General features: G+C 41.3%; 1 protein-coding gene across 1 annotated transcript; it reads right to left on the bottom strand.

Annotated features, from left to right (window-relative positions):
- Positions 1–849: 849 nt before the first annotated feature.
- On the bottom strand, positions 850–13,834 carry LOC140242333 (monocarboxylate transporter 12-like). The gene is made up of 5 exons (XM_072322072.1): positions 13,726–13,834; positions 13,314–13,454; positions 8,449–8,699; positions 2,126–2,711; positions 850–971 (listed from the first exon to the last, which is right to left on the bottom strand). Exons 1-5 carry the CDS (start codon positions 13,832–13,834, stop codon positions 850–852), a joined length of 1,209 nt encoding a protein of 402 aa, XP_072178173.1.
- Between the last annotated feature and the right edge of the window lie 389 nt (positions 13,835–14,223).

Consider the following 14,223-nt stretch of genomic DNA (forward strand, 5'->3'; position numbering starts at 1 on the left):
CACACACACTCACACACACACATCCGTACACGCAAACACACACAATCATATCCAACTGGACCTCATGGAAGACCAGGTAGTGAGGCTGAATATGAGCTATCAAGCATCTAAGACCCCGTTTACAGTGCGAGGCTCGGCCGCGGCTCGGCCGCGGCCGTGCCCAGCCCCGCTTCAGTGTAAACGCGAAAAAGGCCAAATGCGAGGCCCAAATTGGCCTCGCATTTGGCCTCGCTCTGGAGGTGGTCTCGGCCGCGGCCGAGCCGCGGCCGAGTCCGGCCTTTTCTTGGCATATATTGCTTGGTGTAAACGCAAACTGGGCCAAATGCGCGGCCAATTGCGCGGCCAGTGGTTTTGTCCTGCAAAGGATTTTTTTCCTTCGGCAAAGGCCTTTGCCCGAACGGCGACTTCGTCGCCACGGAATCCAGTTGGCAAAGGGTCTGAAAACCAGGCTATACCAAATTGCGTGGTTTGTTTACAAGCAGAGCGCCACTACGACAATATATTGAAAGGTTTGAATTAAAAGCGCGGCCGAGCCCAGCAGTGTAAACGGACAAAATTGCGAGGCTCGGCCGCGCAATTGAGGCCGGGCTCGGCCGCGGCCGAGCCGCGGCCGAGCCCGGCCCCGCACTGTAAACGGGGTCTTAGGTTAGATGGAAAATGAAACAAACATACCCATACATATATCTACCTCCCTTCTCCAATCACTGACCTATATAATTCATTGACAAAGACGTTCTTCCGCGTAACTAAGAAGATCCCGAACAAAATACACAAAGGTTGGAATGGTCGACCAAAATCTATGGACAGCGATTGTCAATTCGTCTAAAACTTGTATTCGGTCATCTTGCTTTAATTGTTAAGGCGGCGTGCTACCACCACGGCTAAAACGGTTAGCAATCCGGTTATGATATCGGTCACAGCACAAAGACTGAAGGGAAGGTTGTATGATCCACTGGCGTCGAAAACTGCACCTAGTTGGTGAAGAAAATGAAACATTTGTCATTGCGTCATTCGTAATCTCTTCTCCTTCTTCTTTATTTAATGACATAGATTTCATGAATAAGGATTATACTGATTTTTTACCAAATATGCTACACTGTAAAAACATCGGTGTTAGATTTCACACCATGGGTGTTAAATCTAACACCCATCAAACTTCAATAGAGGACCACACCCAAAGGTGTTGAAAATGTATTGTGACGGTGTTAAAAAGTGTTCGCCTGGCACTTCGTGGTGTTAATTTGACACTGTGGCTGGTGATATTTTTGACACTGCGCTATAGAGTTAATTCAATAATGACACCGCATGGTGTTGATTTGATATTGGTGGTGTTAATTTCAATGGTATAACATCCGTCCAGCTTCAATAGGGGACCACACCAACTGGTGTTACTGTGGTGTAAATATATTTACAGATTTTTTCAAAAATCAAGTACTTTATCGGAAAATTCTTTATCGTCTTGTTGAAGTTCAAAATTAACAAGAAGTGCAGTAACGAAGAAACTATTCAAAAAAACAATTTTAAATTTTGAAATGACACCCGGAGGTGTTAATCTAACACCATGAATGAGCACCGGAAATTTAACGCCAGCTTGGTGTTTCATATTTAACACCGGACTTTTTGCAGTGTACGTTCGGGACACATCAATCGTACGTTATACCGTAAGGATATAACTCATGTAATCGTATGAAAGATTACACTGTGTTGTGTTCAATTCAATTTGAAATTGAAAACATGATAAAACACACGTTACCCTATTTGTGACGAAGTGAATTACATTCACGATACACTGGGAGATTGAAAGAGAGTATAACAACAGCGAAATATAGCAATTGATTAAGGAAAATAACAATAATAATATGAAATGTACAAAACTGTCATCAATTTCAGACTTTGAATCACAGCATATATATATATATATATATATATATATAATAATTATTATTATATATATGTATATGTATATACATAACTTGTATTTTCGGTGAGCTATGTCATTGAAGTTGTAATATGGTTGTCATTCGTACTTCATTACTGTATTTTATATCACTATTATAGTATCAGTTTGTTACGTCTATCCTGTAAACATGGTAGTCAAAATCAACAGAGAATGTGTCATTTTTACCTGTCATGGCTCCGGAGCAAATTTCCCCTAAATCCACAGCCGAGTAGAAAATAGCTAGAGCCTTCATTTCATATTCCCCCGACACGAAACTCTTGGCTACCACACTTCCCAAGACGACGGACGCCCCATTTGTAAAACCATTTGCAATCGATAACATGGCCAGTCCTGCGAAAGAGTCTACCACAATGTTTAACAAGAAGGCAGAAGCTGAACACAGTAGAACCACACAATAGATCACATAATCTGGAATTATATTGGCACGGGAGACAAAGCCACTGAGCAATCTTCCCGCGATATTTGCACTGCCGCCAAAAGTCGCAAGCAGCACCGCATGTTGTAGAACAATTCCTTTCGACAAGGCATTAGGGATCACAAAAATAATCCATGAGCTGTATGAAATGGCGGAGAAAATGAAGGCGATTCCCATCACTATAAATGCTGGAAACTCGTGGAAGAGATCAGCGTGAATGACTGATCCCACACATTCCTTCACTGTTGCCATGCAGTTCGTCTCAGGCTGGATATCCTCAGAGATATTTTCGGGATGAGTCAATCTGTTATCAGCACTTTCCTCTTGATCCGATTGCTAGTTTGGAGGACAAGCAAAATAATGAAGTGTTAGTGATGGGCTTTACAGCATTCCCAAACATGAAGTAAGCAGACAACTTTGAAACGCAGTATCTATTATACAAATAATGCATTATACAATAATGTGACAGGGTTTTTTTTTTTTTTTTTTTTTTTTTTTTTTTTTTTGAGATGTAGACCACTCTGCGTTATTCGCAGTGGTGTAATACACGAGGCGCTGCCGAGAGCATTTTGCTCAACATTGTGAATACCAACGGCGTAAATCCGTCCTGAGGAGTGGGGGGGGGGGGGGGGATGGTCACCATCACCACGATTACAAGCAGTGGCGTATCTAGGGGGGGGGGGGCAAGGGGGGCACGTGCCCCGGGCGCCACTCCTTGAGGGCGCAAAAAAAAAAAGGAAGAAGAAGAAGAAAAAAGAAAAAAAGAAAAGAAGAATAAGAATAATAATAATAAAAAAAAACTCGCCCGGAAGGGGGGTCCGGAGGGAGAATGGTAGGGGGGGGGGCAGAAAACCAAATCAAACAAGATAAAAAAAACCAAGACATGATGACGCGGACAAAATGACAATGTTTATTGTGTTCACACAAAAATTCCATGTTCTGTGAGCTGAAATACAAAAATTTTCGGCTCGCTCGCTGCGCTCGCTCGCCAAAATTTATGTAAAAAAGAAGATAAGAACAAAACGTGATGATGACAAAATGACAGTGTCTATTGTTTTCACACATGTCATTTTATATTTAGCAGGCAAAATGTTTCACAGAGCAACGGCTGCAATTTCTTTCGTTCTGAAGCGATCGCCAATTGGATCAAAAGAAGGCGCCAACGGTTTCGAACATACGGGAGGGGGGGGGGGGTGCGCAAAAAACCCGAATCAAACAAGATAATAACAAAACGTAATGATGACGCGGAAATATACAAATTACGGCTCACTCGCTCGTACTAATTTAGAGTATTTTTTCAAGTCCTCAGTTTTTTGGTATAAATCGTTATCTATAAGGCCGTCACTATATCTTGATTATTGTAAGATTTAATAAGCAAAAAATGACAAGAGTTTCATGATTTGTAGGCTGAAATACAACATTTTTCGGCTCGCTCGCTGCGCTCGGTCGCAAAAATTTATCAAAAAAGAGAAGAAGATAAGAACAAAACGTGACGATGACGCGGACAGAATGATAATGTCTATTGTGTTCACCCGTGTCATTTTATATTTAGCAGGAAAAATGTTACACGGAGCAGCGACTGCAATTTCATTCGTTCTGAAGCGATCGCCGATCGGACCAAAAGAGGACGCCAACGGTTTCGAACATACGGGGGAAGGGGGGCGCAAAAACAAAATCAAAAAAGATAAGAAAAAAACGTAATGATGACGCAGAAATATACAAATTTCGGCTCACTCGCTCGTACTAATTTAGAGTATCTTTTCAAGTCCTCAGTTTTTTGGTATAAATCGTTATCTATAAGGCCGTCACTATATCTTGATTAGAATTGTAAGATTTTGTAAGCAAAAAATGACAAGAATTCAATGTTTTGTAAGCTGATATACAAAAATTTTCGGCTCGCTCGCTGCGCTCGCTCGCCAAAATCTATCAAAATTCATTACATTTAAATCAACCTCAAATGATCCTTTTAAGCGCTTGAAAAAGCATCATGTGGACTTTGTTTAAAGTCCCTACCGGGATGGGGTTGGGGTTGAACACTTTTTCATATAATAGGGGCGCAATTTTCGTGCTTGCCCCGGGCGCCTTTTTCCCTAGATACGCCACTGTAAGCCAACCGGACCGGCGCAGCCTTGGGGGGGGGGGGGGGGGGGGGGGGGGAGAAGCTTGGTGCCCCCCCTTCCCCCCCCCCCCCCCCCACACACACACTTTATACAGGGATCGGATGTCCCACTCTTTTGCATGAAATATAATGTGGGAGGAAAGTGGCAGCAAAAATATGAAGACGAAGTTCTTGTTGCCTTTTTTTTTTTTTTTTTTTTTTGCTTATCAGATGACTTTCGGCGGAAAATCAGACCTTAAAAGTATGAAAACATTTTTTTTTAAATATATGTGAGAGGGAGCGGAACGACCGAACGGGGGGAGGTCGTGTATGGGGGGTGGTAGCCTTCTCCCACACGAGGAAGATTTTGCATTTTCAGCCCTGAAATTCAGCGATCTGGTGCACACTTTTGGTAAAAAATGTGTTTTCTTTTCTTTAAAAAAACAATAAGAAAATGAAATATTCACAATATATTATTGAATGACTAAATCGTGGTATTTCAGCTCTTGCTCCGCATGTGCGACATCACTATGAAGGCCTACTAAATAGTGGGGCCTATCACCGGCGTAGACAGGATTTGATCTAAGGAGGAGCGGTTATGTGAGGGAGCGAAGCAAGCGAGGGGGGGGGGGGGGAGGGTATGGGAGGGGGAAATTTTGACATTTTACAGTCCAAAAACTGCCATTTGTAGCTATATTCTTCGCTTTGGAAATTAAGGGAGGGGCACACCGGGCGCAACTGCTGTCAATCACTGGCAGCAACATCAGGAGAATGGCATAGCGATTAAATGCGAGCGAGCTTGAAAATTTTGACATTTTACAGTCTAAAAACTGCCGTTTGTAGCTATACTTTTTCGCTTTGGAAATTAAGGGGGACCGCACCGGGCGCAACTGCTGTCAATCACTGGCAGCAACATCAGGAGAACGGCAAAGCGGTTTAATGCGAGTGAGCGGAGCGAGCGAGCTTCAAAATTTTGACATTTTACAGTCCAAAGACTGCCGTTTGTGGCTGTATTTTTTTTCGCTTTGGAAATTAAGGGGGGCACACCGGGCGCAACTGCCGGCAATTACTGGCAGCAACATCAGGAGAATGGCATAACGATTAAATGCGAGCGAGCGGAGAGAGTGAGCTTGAAAATTTTGATATTTTACAGTCCCCAAAACTGTCCTTTGTGGCTGTAATTTTTCGCTTTGGAAATTAAGGGGGGGGGGGGGGCGCACCGGGCGAAAATTGCTGGTAATTACTGGCAGCAACATCAGGAGAATGGCATAATGATTAAATGCGAGCGAGCGAAGCGAGTGAGCTTAAAATTTTTGACATTTTACAGTCCCAAAAACTGTCGTTTGTGGCTTTTTTTTTTCGCTTTGGAAATTAAGGGGGCGCACAGGGCGAAAACTACTGGCAATTACTGGCAGCAGCATCAGGAGAATGGCATAATAATGAATGCGAGCGAGCGAAGCGAGCGAGCTTCCAAATTTTGACATTTTACAGTCCAAAAACTGCCGTTTGTAGCTATATTTTTCGCTTTGGAAATTAAGGGGGGCGCACCGGGCGAAAACTGCTGGCAATTATTGGCAGCAAAATCAATAGAATAGAATAATGATCAAATGCGAGCGAGCGAGGCGAGCGAGCTTCAAAATTTTAACATTTTACAGTCCAGAGACTGCCGTTTGTCGCTGTATTTTTTTTTTCGCTTTGGAAATTAAGGGGGGCACACCGGGCGCAACTGCCGGCAATTACTGGCAGCAACATCAGGAGAATGAAATAATGATTTAATGCGAGCGAGCGAAGCGAGTGAACTTAAAAATTTTGACATTTTACAGTCCAAAGACTGCCTTTTGTGGCTGTATTTTTTTTTTTTTTCGCTTTGGAAATTAAGGGGGGCACACCGGGCGCAACTGCCGGCAATTACTGGCAGCAACATCAGGAGAATGGCATATTTTGATATTTTACAGTCCCCAAAACTGTCCTTTATGGCTGTATATATATATATATATATATATATATATATATATTTTTTTTTTTTTTTTTTTTTTTTTGCTTTGCTTTGGAAATTAAGGGGGGGCGCACCGGGCGAAAACTGCTGGCAATTACTGGCAGCAACATCAAGAGAATGGAATAATGATCAAATGCTCAAAATTTTGACATTTTACAGTCCAAAGACTGCCGTCTGTCGCTGTTTTTTTTTTTTTTTCCGCTTTGGAAATTAAGGGGGGGGGGGGCACACCGGGCGAAAACTGCTGGCAATTACTGGCAGCAACATCAGGAGAATGGCATAATGATTAAATGCGAGCGAGCGAAGCGCGTGAACTTAAAATTTTTGACATTTTACATTCCCCAAAACTGTCGTTTGTGGCTGTTTTTTTTTTCCGCTTTGGAAATTAAGGGGGCGCACCGGGCGCAACTGCTGTCAGTCAGTGGCAGCAACATTAGGAGAACGGCATAGCGGTTAAATGCGAGCGAGCGGAGCGAGCGGAGCGAGCGAGCTTTAAAATTTTTACATTTTACACTAAAAAAACTGCCGTTTGTAGCTATATTTTTCGCTTTTGTTTGTCCCACTTTTATGGGGGAACCATTCCCCCCCCCCCCCATCGACGCCTCTGCATAATGAGGGTGCTTTTGTTAAGTGAAAGATCTGCTACACACCCTTTGATAAATTAGGGAAATATACGTCAATGTCAAAAGTGTACAAAGTTTATCGAAAGGGATCCTGCATAGCGCAACTTTTGCATGTTTATGATTGCAATGCAACGATCTGGTGCATAGTTCTGGAGATATTTGGACAATTTTCCATTTAGAAAGTTCGAGATTTGTCCTCATCTCGGGAATTGCTTGGGGGATAAATGATTTGTCTGCTTAAACACTTCCGTAGGGGTGGGGCAAATGCCCCTTTGCCCCCCTCCCCCCCCCCTCCCCCCATAGACTCGACGCCAATGATCTTCCCTGGGTATGCCCATAGATGTATCCTGACTGAGTCATCAGTCACTGTCGTTTCTCAGGAATGATTCAGGAAATGGAGGGGGTTCAATTATGGCTATATAGTTTTTGTTATTGTTTTTTTTTGTTTCTTTTCGTACATATTTTGCAGATGATCCCCAGTTACTCGCGTCATAGCATGTTTACATGTAGGCCTATACTATTTGACGTTGTCAACGTCTGAGCCACACCTTACAGTGCATGTCGATTTTACTTTCTTCGCGAGCGAGCGAAGCGAGCGAGCGCTTGAGAAAATTATACATTTTCCTACAAGATAGAATACTGTTCAGCTCTGTTACCTGTCTGAAGGCCGGCGTACAAACGTCATGCAATATGGCAAAATTGATGCAATCACATTTCTGCTTCCTCCATTTTTCCTCAAAATTCAGGGGGGGGGGGGATGATTGTACAGGCCATCCCCCCCTCCTCCATTTCGGGGGGGGGGGGATATATCCCCCCATCCCCCCGGGATTTACGCCCATGGTGAATACCCGACAGTGCTGCTTCTCCATTCCGATAAAGTATAGTAACAACGAAATTATTCCTGTTCATTTTTAGTTTGATGAAAATTGGTTTAATGAAATATACTTTTCATTTACCTTAATAGCCAATTGTCAGTCGGCTACAAGTGGAACTTGCTCAGAAGCCAAAATGTCCGAAGAAATTGTTCCAAATTCATTGAACACGATTTAGAAACTGTGTACCATGTTTAGAGTGAATAAATGGTTGTCTGATTGTGTGCGCGCTGATAAAGTATGCATTGTGACGTCAGTGGACCTAATAAAAGATGGGTCCCATCTTTCATTAGTACCGTTTCGTTTTCGATTTCAAACCGATTTTCATCAAATAAACTTTTGATTACCTTTGAAAATCGTATGCCCTTTCCTATCCCATAAGTAGTTTCTAATTATCTCACACTCCCAAAAACAAAAATTTGAAGCCCAATCTCAACCAAAGCTATACCATCCCTTTCAAGACTAAGGTATAGCAGCTCCTTACATGTACAGTTTCATTTCCGAGTGGCCTAAAGAGGGCGCAACAAGGAAGGAGGTGTAGTTCAAAACCGCCCAGGATGAGCATGGCTCCCCTCCATCCGTACGTCGAACGGAGCTCCTCGGCTGCTAGAGGAAGAGTCATCATGCCAAGACCTCCAGCAGTCATCATTACGCTTGTGGCCACGTCAAACATGTCCGGGAAATAGATCAGCAGGCTGGCATGCGTCAGGAAGAGTACGAACGTCATTCCAAATCCTGATTTGTAATTTTAGAGTGAAAATAAGCAAATGAATTAGACAAAGAAATTCGTCAAGACTAACAAATCATAGTGATCCAGTATCATTCCAGACAATATTTTGAGGACTGACCATAATCTCCATAGCCAACATAGACTCAGCTCAGGAAGTCGGTATTTAACGAAATGATTCACGCAACATGGTCTGTATTTTCTGGAAATAAAAAGAATGTGGGATGATAAGGCATATTATGTACTAATCAAGATGCAAAACAAATTACACCTGACCTTGAAACCCTATTGTCACAGCCAAGATGACGTCTGAGCAAAAGGTCGTTATTTTGAATGCACAGTAATATCCATGTATCGTGGTCGATGTGCAAAATATAGGGACAGTATATACGGCACGTATTCATCGAGATACAGTCATGACGATGTATTTCTGACCTTTGACCCTAATCTACAGAGCCAAGATGGCGTCTGAGCAAAAATGAATTATTTTATGAATTAGTCCTTAAATCATGATTTATATTTGTGCTTTGTGGTTTTCACGAACAGTTACAAGACCAACGTATTTGTGGCTCTAACACTGTCTAATGGGTAAAGTTAATGCCATGGTAAATAGCCCAACGTAGTTGTGATATTATATACTTTGGATAACTCTGGAACTTCAGTCAACAATAAAAAAAAAAACGAGCTTTGTAGTAACGGTATATTTTGGTTAGCTCTGGTGCTTAAGTTATCATGGTTACGGTTGGAGACAAACATGGTAATATGTTAAGATTTTGGGCAAGTTTGGTGCCTAATCTATCGGATAAAAGACAACAAAATGTACCAGTAGTACCGTCATCTAATTGCTATATTATCATACCGATTTACTCGTTGCCTATATTGAAAATAAAAAGACGAACTTACTTTGCCATGCCGTTACATTGAGCTTAACCAATGAAATGAATGTTTGAATGAACAATTCTTTTTTTTTCATTATTATTATTGATATCAATCCACTAAATGCGAATTAATTTCACTTTTCTCGTTGATTTCTACGATTCGACGGGATTCGACGGGATTTTTGACGGGATAAAAAAGAGAGGGGTCATCTTTTGTGTTTGTGTATTGCGACTCTCTCACATACGGGTTTTCCTTTTTATACTCTCTATATACGTCCTGCTAGTCTTGAATGCGAAGAATTTAGTCATCATTCTCTAGTAGACCGTCAATAGATGGAGAGCGGTGTGGTAGTCGATGTGACAATATAATAGGGAGCTTTAGATTTTGACGCGCGGACGTTTGAGACGACGCTTAAGCTGGACGTTCTCCTCTCCCCTGCGTCGTGCTGAAAAGTAACTTTAGATTACTCTGAGATGCAACATATAAAAAATAAAATGGCGCCCCCATAATTTATTATGATCAGTGCATCAAGTAGCTCCCTACGTCGCAAATTGTGCGGACGTAAAAATAGCCCGGAACCAGTCAGACCGCAACGCTGCTGTTAATGAGCTCAAATCAAAAATTTATCGTACGCGCAGGTTTTTGCGCATGTCCTTCTCAGCACCCGAGATTTTGCGAGATAATTCAGAGACAAAGTGCATGGTCTACGAGATTCACTTATTGGCGACATGAAGATCTACTATCCGTGACTAATTGACATGGTGTGTGAATATTTGAAATAAATCACACCTTTTAATGCTTACATTATACAAAATGAGCTTATGATACCATTATTCATATCTCTGCATTATATCGATATTTTCCAAACGACCCTGAGACAAATTAGAACAAGGCTTTCTATTTATTGCCAACCCGACCCGTTCATAGGTTGAATCACCACATGAATGATAGTCAACGTTTTAGATATACCTGTTATAATAGCACACTAAGAACTGAATTGGTCCCTCGCTTAGAAAACAATAAAAATTGAAAGTCTCGTCGAGTAAAAATCATAGTGTGGCAATTTGAGATACATGCGCTCCCAGGGTATCATTAGATAAATTACTCAGCGATGTATACAGTGGATTAATAAGGAATAATTATTCTAATACCAAAAAGAGAGCCCCAAAGAACTCATGTGTGCAAACACAGTGCTAGATCTTTTATTATTGATTTGTATGCTATTTATTAATGCACTCTACTCTTATCAAGCTGTGCCGGCAAAAAAAAAGTTCAAGCCAAAGTTGAGCTGTCGATCAGAGTGGAGTGTTGTTCTGGTTGTTTACGTGGAGATCTTACACCAGCCTTCGATCTGCAGTTGCCTGAACCTGAGCGCGTATACACACATTTTGCGCGCGCACCACACACACACCATATAGGGTCCTACACTGTCATCTACACACAGTGTATTACTGTTATGTAGAGTACACGTTTACTGTCATTCCGCGAGGTGCGTTCAACTCTCCACTCAGAGGGAATTAACCAATCAGAAACGCGTATTCTCGGCAAACTGAAATCTCGTCAAAAATTAACTGTACAACGCAATGATTTATTCGCCAACCTGACCCGTTCATAGGATCAGTCCACATAAAGTCATTATGTTTTCATAGAATGATATTTCCTCTTTCATTTTATACCTCTTCCATTTTGGTCCACCTTGATTTCATCGGTCTAGTGTACCCCTTAAGAAGAATGAAAAATATGCAAATTTTGTGTTGTATAATTTCCTTGTTCAGTATATTTTATATGTCATAACCTTTCAAGTGGTCGAATTTCATCAAAGTACAACTCTTCAGCTTTTTATCGATATATAAATCATGAAGATTGTTAATGTCGTTTAGATTTACAGACACTCTAAAAATGTGGTCTCCCAGCTCATTACGTATTCATGTCCGCGAGGTCCATGCATACGCGTACGATAAATGCGAAGGCTTTTCAGGACGTTGCGGTCTGACTGGAACGCGTAGTGAAAAACTCAGATGACGCAAGCTAAAAATAGATCGACTTGACGCGCGCATCGGCGCATGCTCAGAACATTTTTTTTTTTCTTCTGAACGTCACCGTCGCGAAAATCTAAAGCTCCCTAATAGCATATCCAAGGGACAGATCGGTTTTGCCGCATCTAGAGTCGTGGTGGAGCACCCCAATTTGCATCTCATTATCGCCCCGTTCTATTTGAATTTCCAACGGGCATCCACGGCTGCCCGAAACTGTGTGCATGAAAAAGTCAAATCTTTACCTTCTCCTTGTGCCGCTATGCGTGCCGCTAGTAAACTCAAACTTCCTACACTATCTAAGTTTTTAAAAACCTTCCTTTTGATGAAAAAATTATGAAATTTGCTGCACTAGAACTTGAGATATTATTAGCGTTTTGAAAATCACCTCTCGCAAAACATGCTCTCTATTTTTTTCCGACTGGACTATGGCCGGGCTCCAACACGTCCAATGTGTCCGAAATTGGCAACATAAGCTCATCAGGCCTCAATCCATATATGGTGAAAGTTTTCGCTTGGTTCCACCTGTACTTTTTGAGAAATCAACTTGTTTCTACAGGGTTTGGAATAGAAAATTGTAGTCAGCGAAACAATTGAAAATGACGTCATTTCTTTTCCCGTAATATTGGGCATGCGTGGTACGTGAGATTCAGGATTTCGTGCTCATTGTTGGTTTGCATGTGACGCAGTCAATTTTGCTGAGTGTCGCACGGCGGTGACTGCTGAGCTGCTGCCGCGCACGCTGCATGCAGCAATGCGTTGTGTGTGCTGTGACATGCAACGCTACAGTGACGCGATTATATATACATAGGACCGACCTGTACGCTTTGCGTTCGTGTCATTTTTGACATCACCTTCTGTTTTTTTTTTTTACCGACACAACCATGGCCGGGAATGTTACGGTATGAAATTTAAAATGCAAGCAGATAAATAAATTTCGGTGTACTTTGTTCGAATGGCGCTTTGGTTCCGCAATCACACTTCGTGAATTTTAGGATGATTTTCGAGGCATATTTTTGGTAATTTTGCTCGCCAGGTTTTCGATCCATATATATATAACGTTCCATATATTTTTAACGATTTTTTTTCTATTTTTCTTCAGATTACTTGGGAACCCCACAAAAAATCCTTCCAAACCAATATTCTTGAGATGACATCAGCTGTCAATCATGGCTAAAGTACTGAAATGTTTAACAAAAGACATTGAAATGCACCTTCCCCTCGACTCAGCATAACTTGCATGTTCCCTCGCCATGTTTTTTGTTAGTCACATTAATATCACAGAAACATGCAAGTTGGTTTGGAAGGATTTTTTGTGGGCATTCCCAGGTAATCTGAAGAAAAATAGAAGAAAAAATCGTTTAAAATATATGGAATGTTTCTAGATAGTCATTTTACCGCAAAAGTGATGTTGAGGGTATCATGAATCAACATAAATCAACCTGCATTTGGATTTCAGGGCCCCTTCAAATAAGCACTGAACATCTACTACTAAAACACAGATCAAAGCAATGCTTATTTGTGTCAATGTAAGGGCAATTTGTCAATCAGTTGCAATGAAAACAACTCGACGAAAGAATTTCATGAATTTGATTATTCTTTATGTCATGTATACATAACAATGTTCTAAAATGAGAATACTGTATGAACCGGCAGCAGCTCGCCTCCTGCAGGATGCATATCCGCAATATCAATTTGTAATTTACCCACCTGTCATGATCATGCTTAATAAAAAGTGGACGCCGTTTGTCGACATTGACGCCGAAATGTAACCAACCACTGAAAAGGAACTACCGATCATGGTCAATTGCCTAAGCGTCATAAAGCGGAGCAACTTTGGACACACGGTATCTGGAATCATTACAAGAAAAACAAAAACAAAGTAAGAGATGTTACAATTAATGAAGTTTGAGAAGTCAAGACAAAACTCAAGCATTTTTTTTTGTCTCTCTATCTATCTCTCACACATATGAATATACACTGTGTATATATATATGTACATACTACATGTATATATAGTGAATGTGAGTATACATATGAATATAAATATAAATATAAATATATATATATATGTATATATACGATTATAAACATAGACGTAGAAATTCATGTAAATACTCACAAAGAATAGGGATTCCATGACTGATGGCCAGCGCTAATCCCAGTATCGTAGTGGAAGCCTGGAGATCTCGCGTAATATCATCGAGGAACACTCCAGATGTCTGAAACATAATCGTGCGTAATCTGTTGTATAGATTCATTGTAAGTCAGCTGATAATCGATAAACTCATTGCACATAATAAATACGTATGCGAGTTCATAATATTATTTACCTATGTCTAACCAGTAGTCAACCATACTCATAAACGAATAAAACAGGAGACTATGAGAAAAGCACAGTACCACGTACTTCGCTGGCGAGGTCAATAATCATCAGGCCCCCATCTCACTAGGAAGGCGACCATGGCGACCATGGCGATCTGTGACGATTGAACAAATCGTGGCGTGATCACCGTCCGTCTCCATTTTTTTTTTTTTTTTTTTTTTGGCTCCGAGGCGATTACACTACGGTTTCTCTACGCTCAACCTGCGCTGTAGGCGACAGTGCCGCGATAATGCT

The sequence above is a fragment of the Diadema setosum genome, chromosome 19, assembly GCF_964275005.1.
Source record: "Diadema setosum chromosome 19, eeDiaSeto1, whole genome shotgun sequence".
NCBI lineage: Eukaryota > Metazoa > Echinodermata > Echinoidea > Diadematoida > Diadematidae > Diadema > Diadema setosum.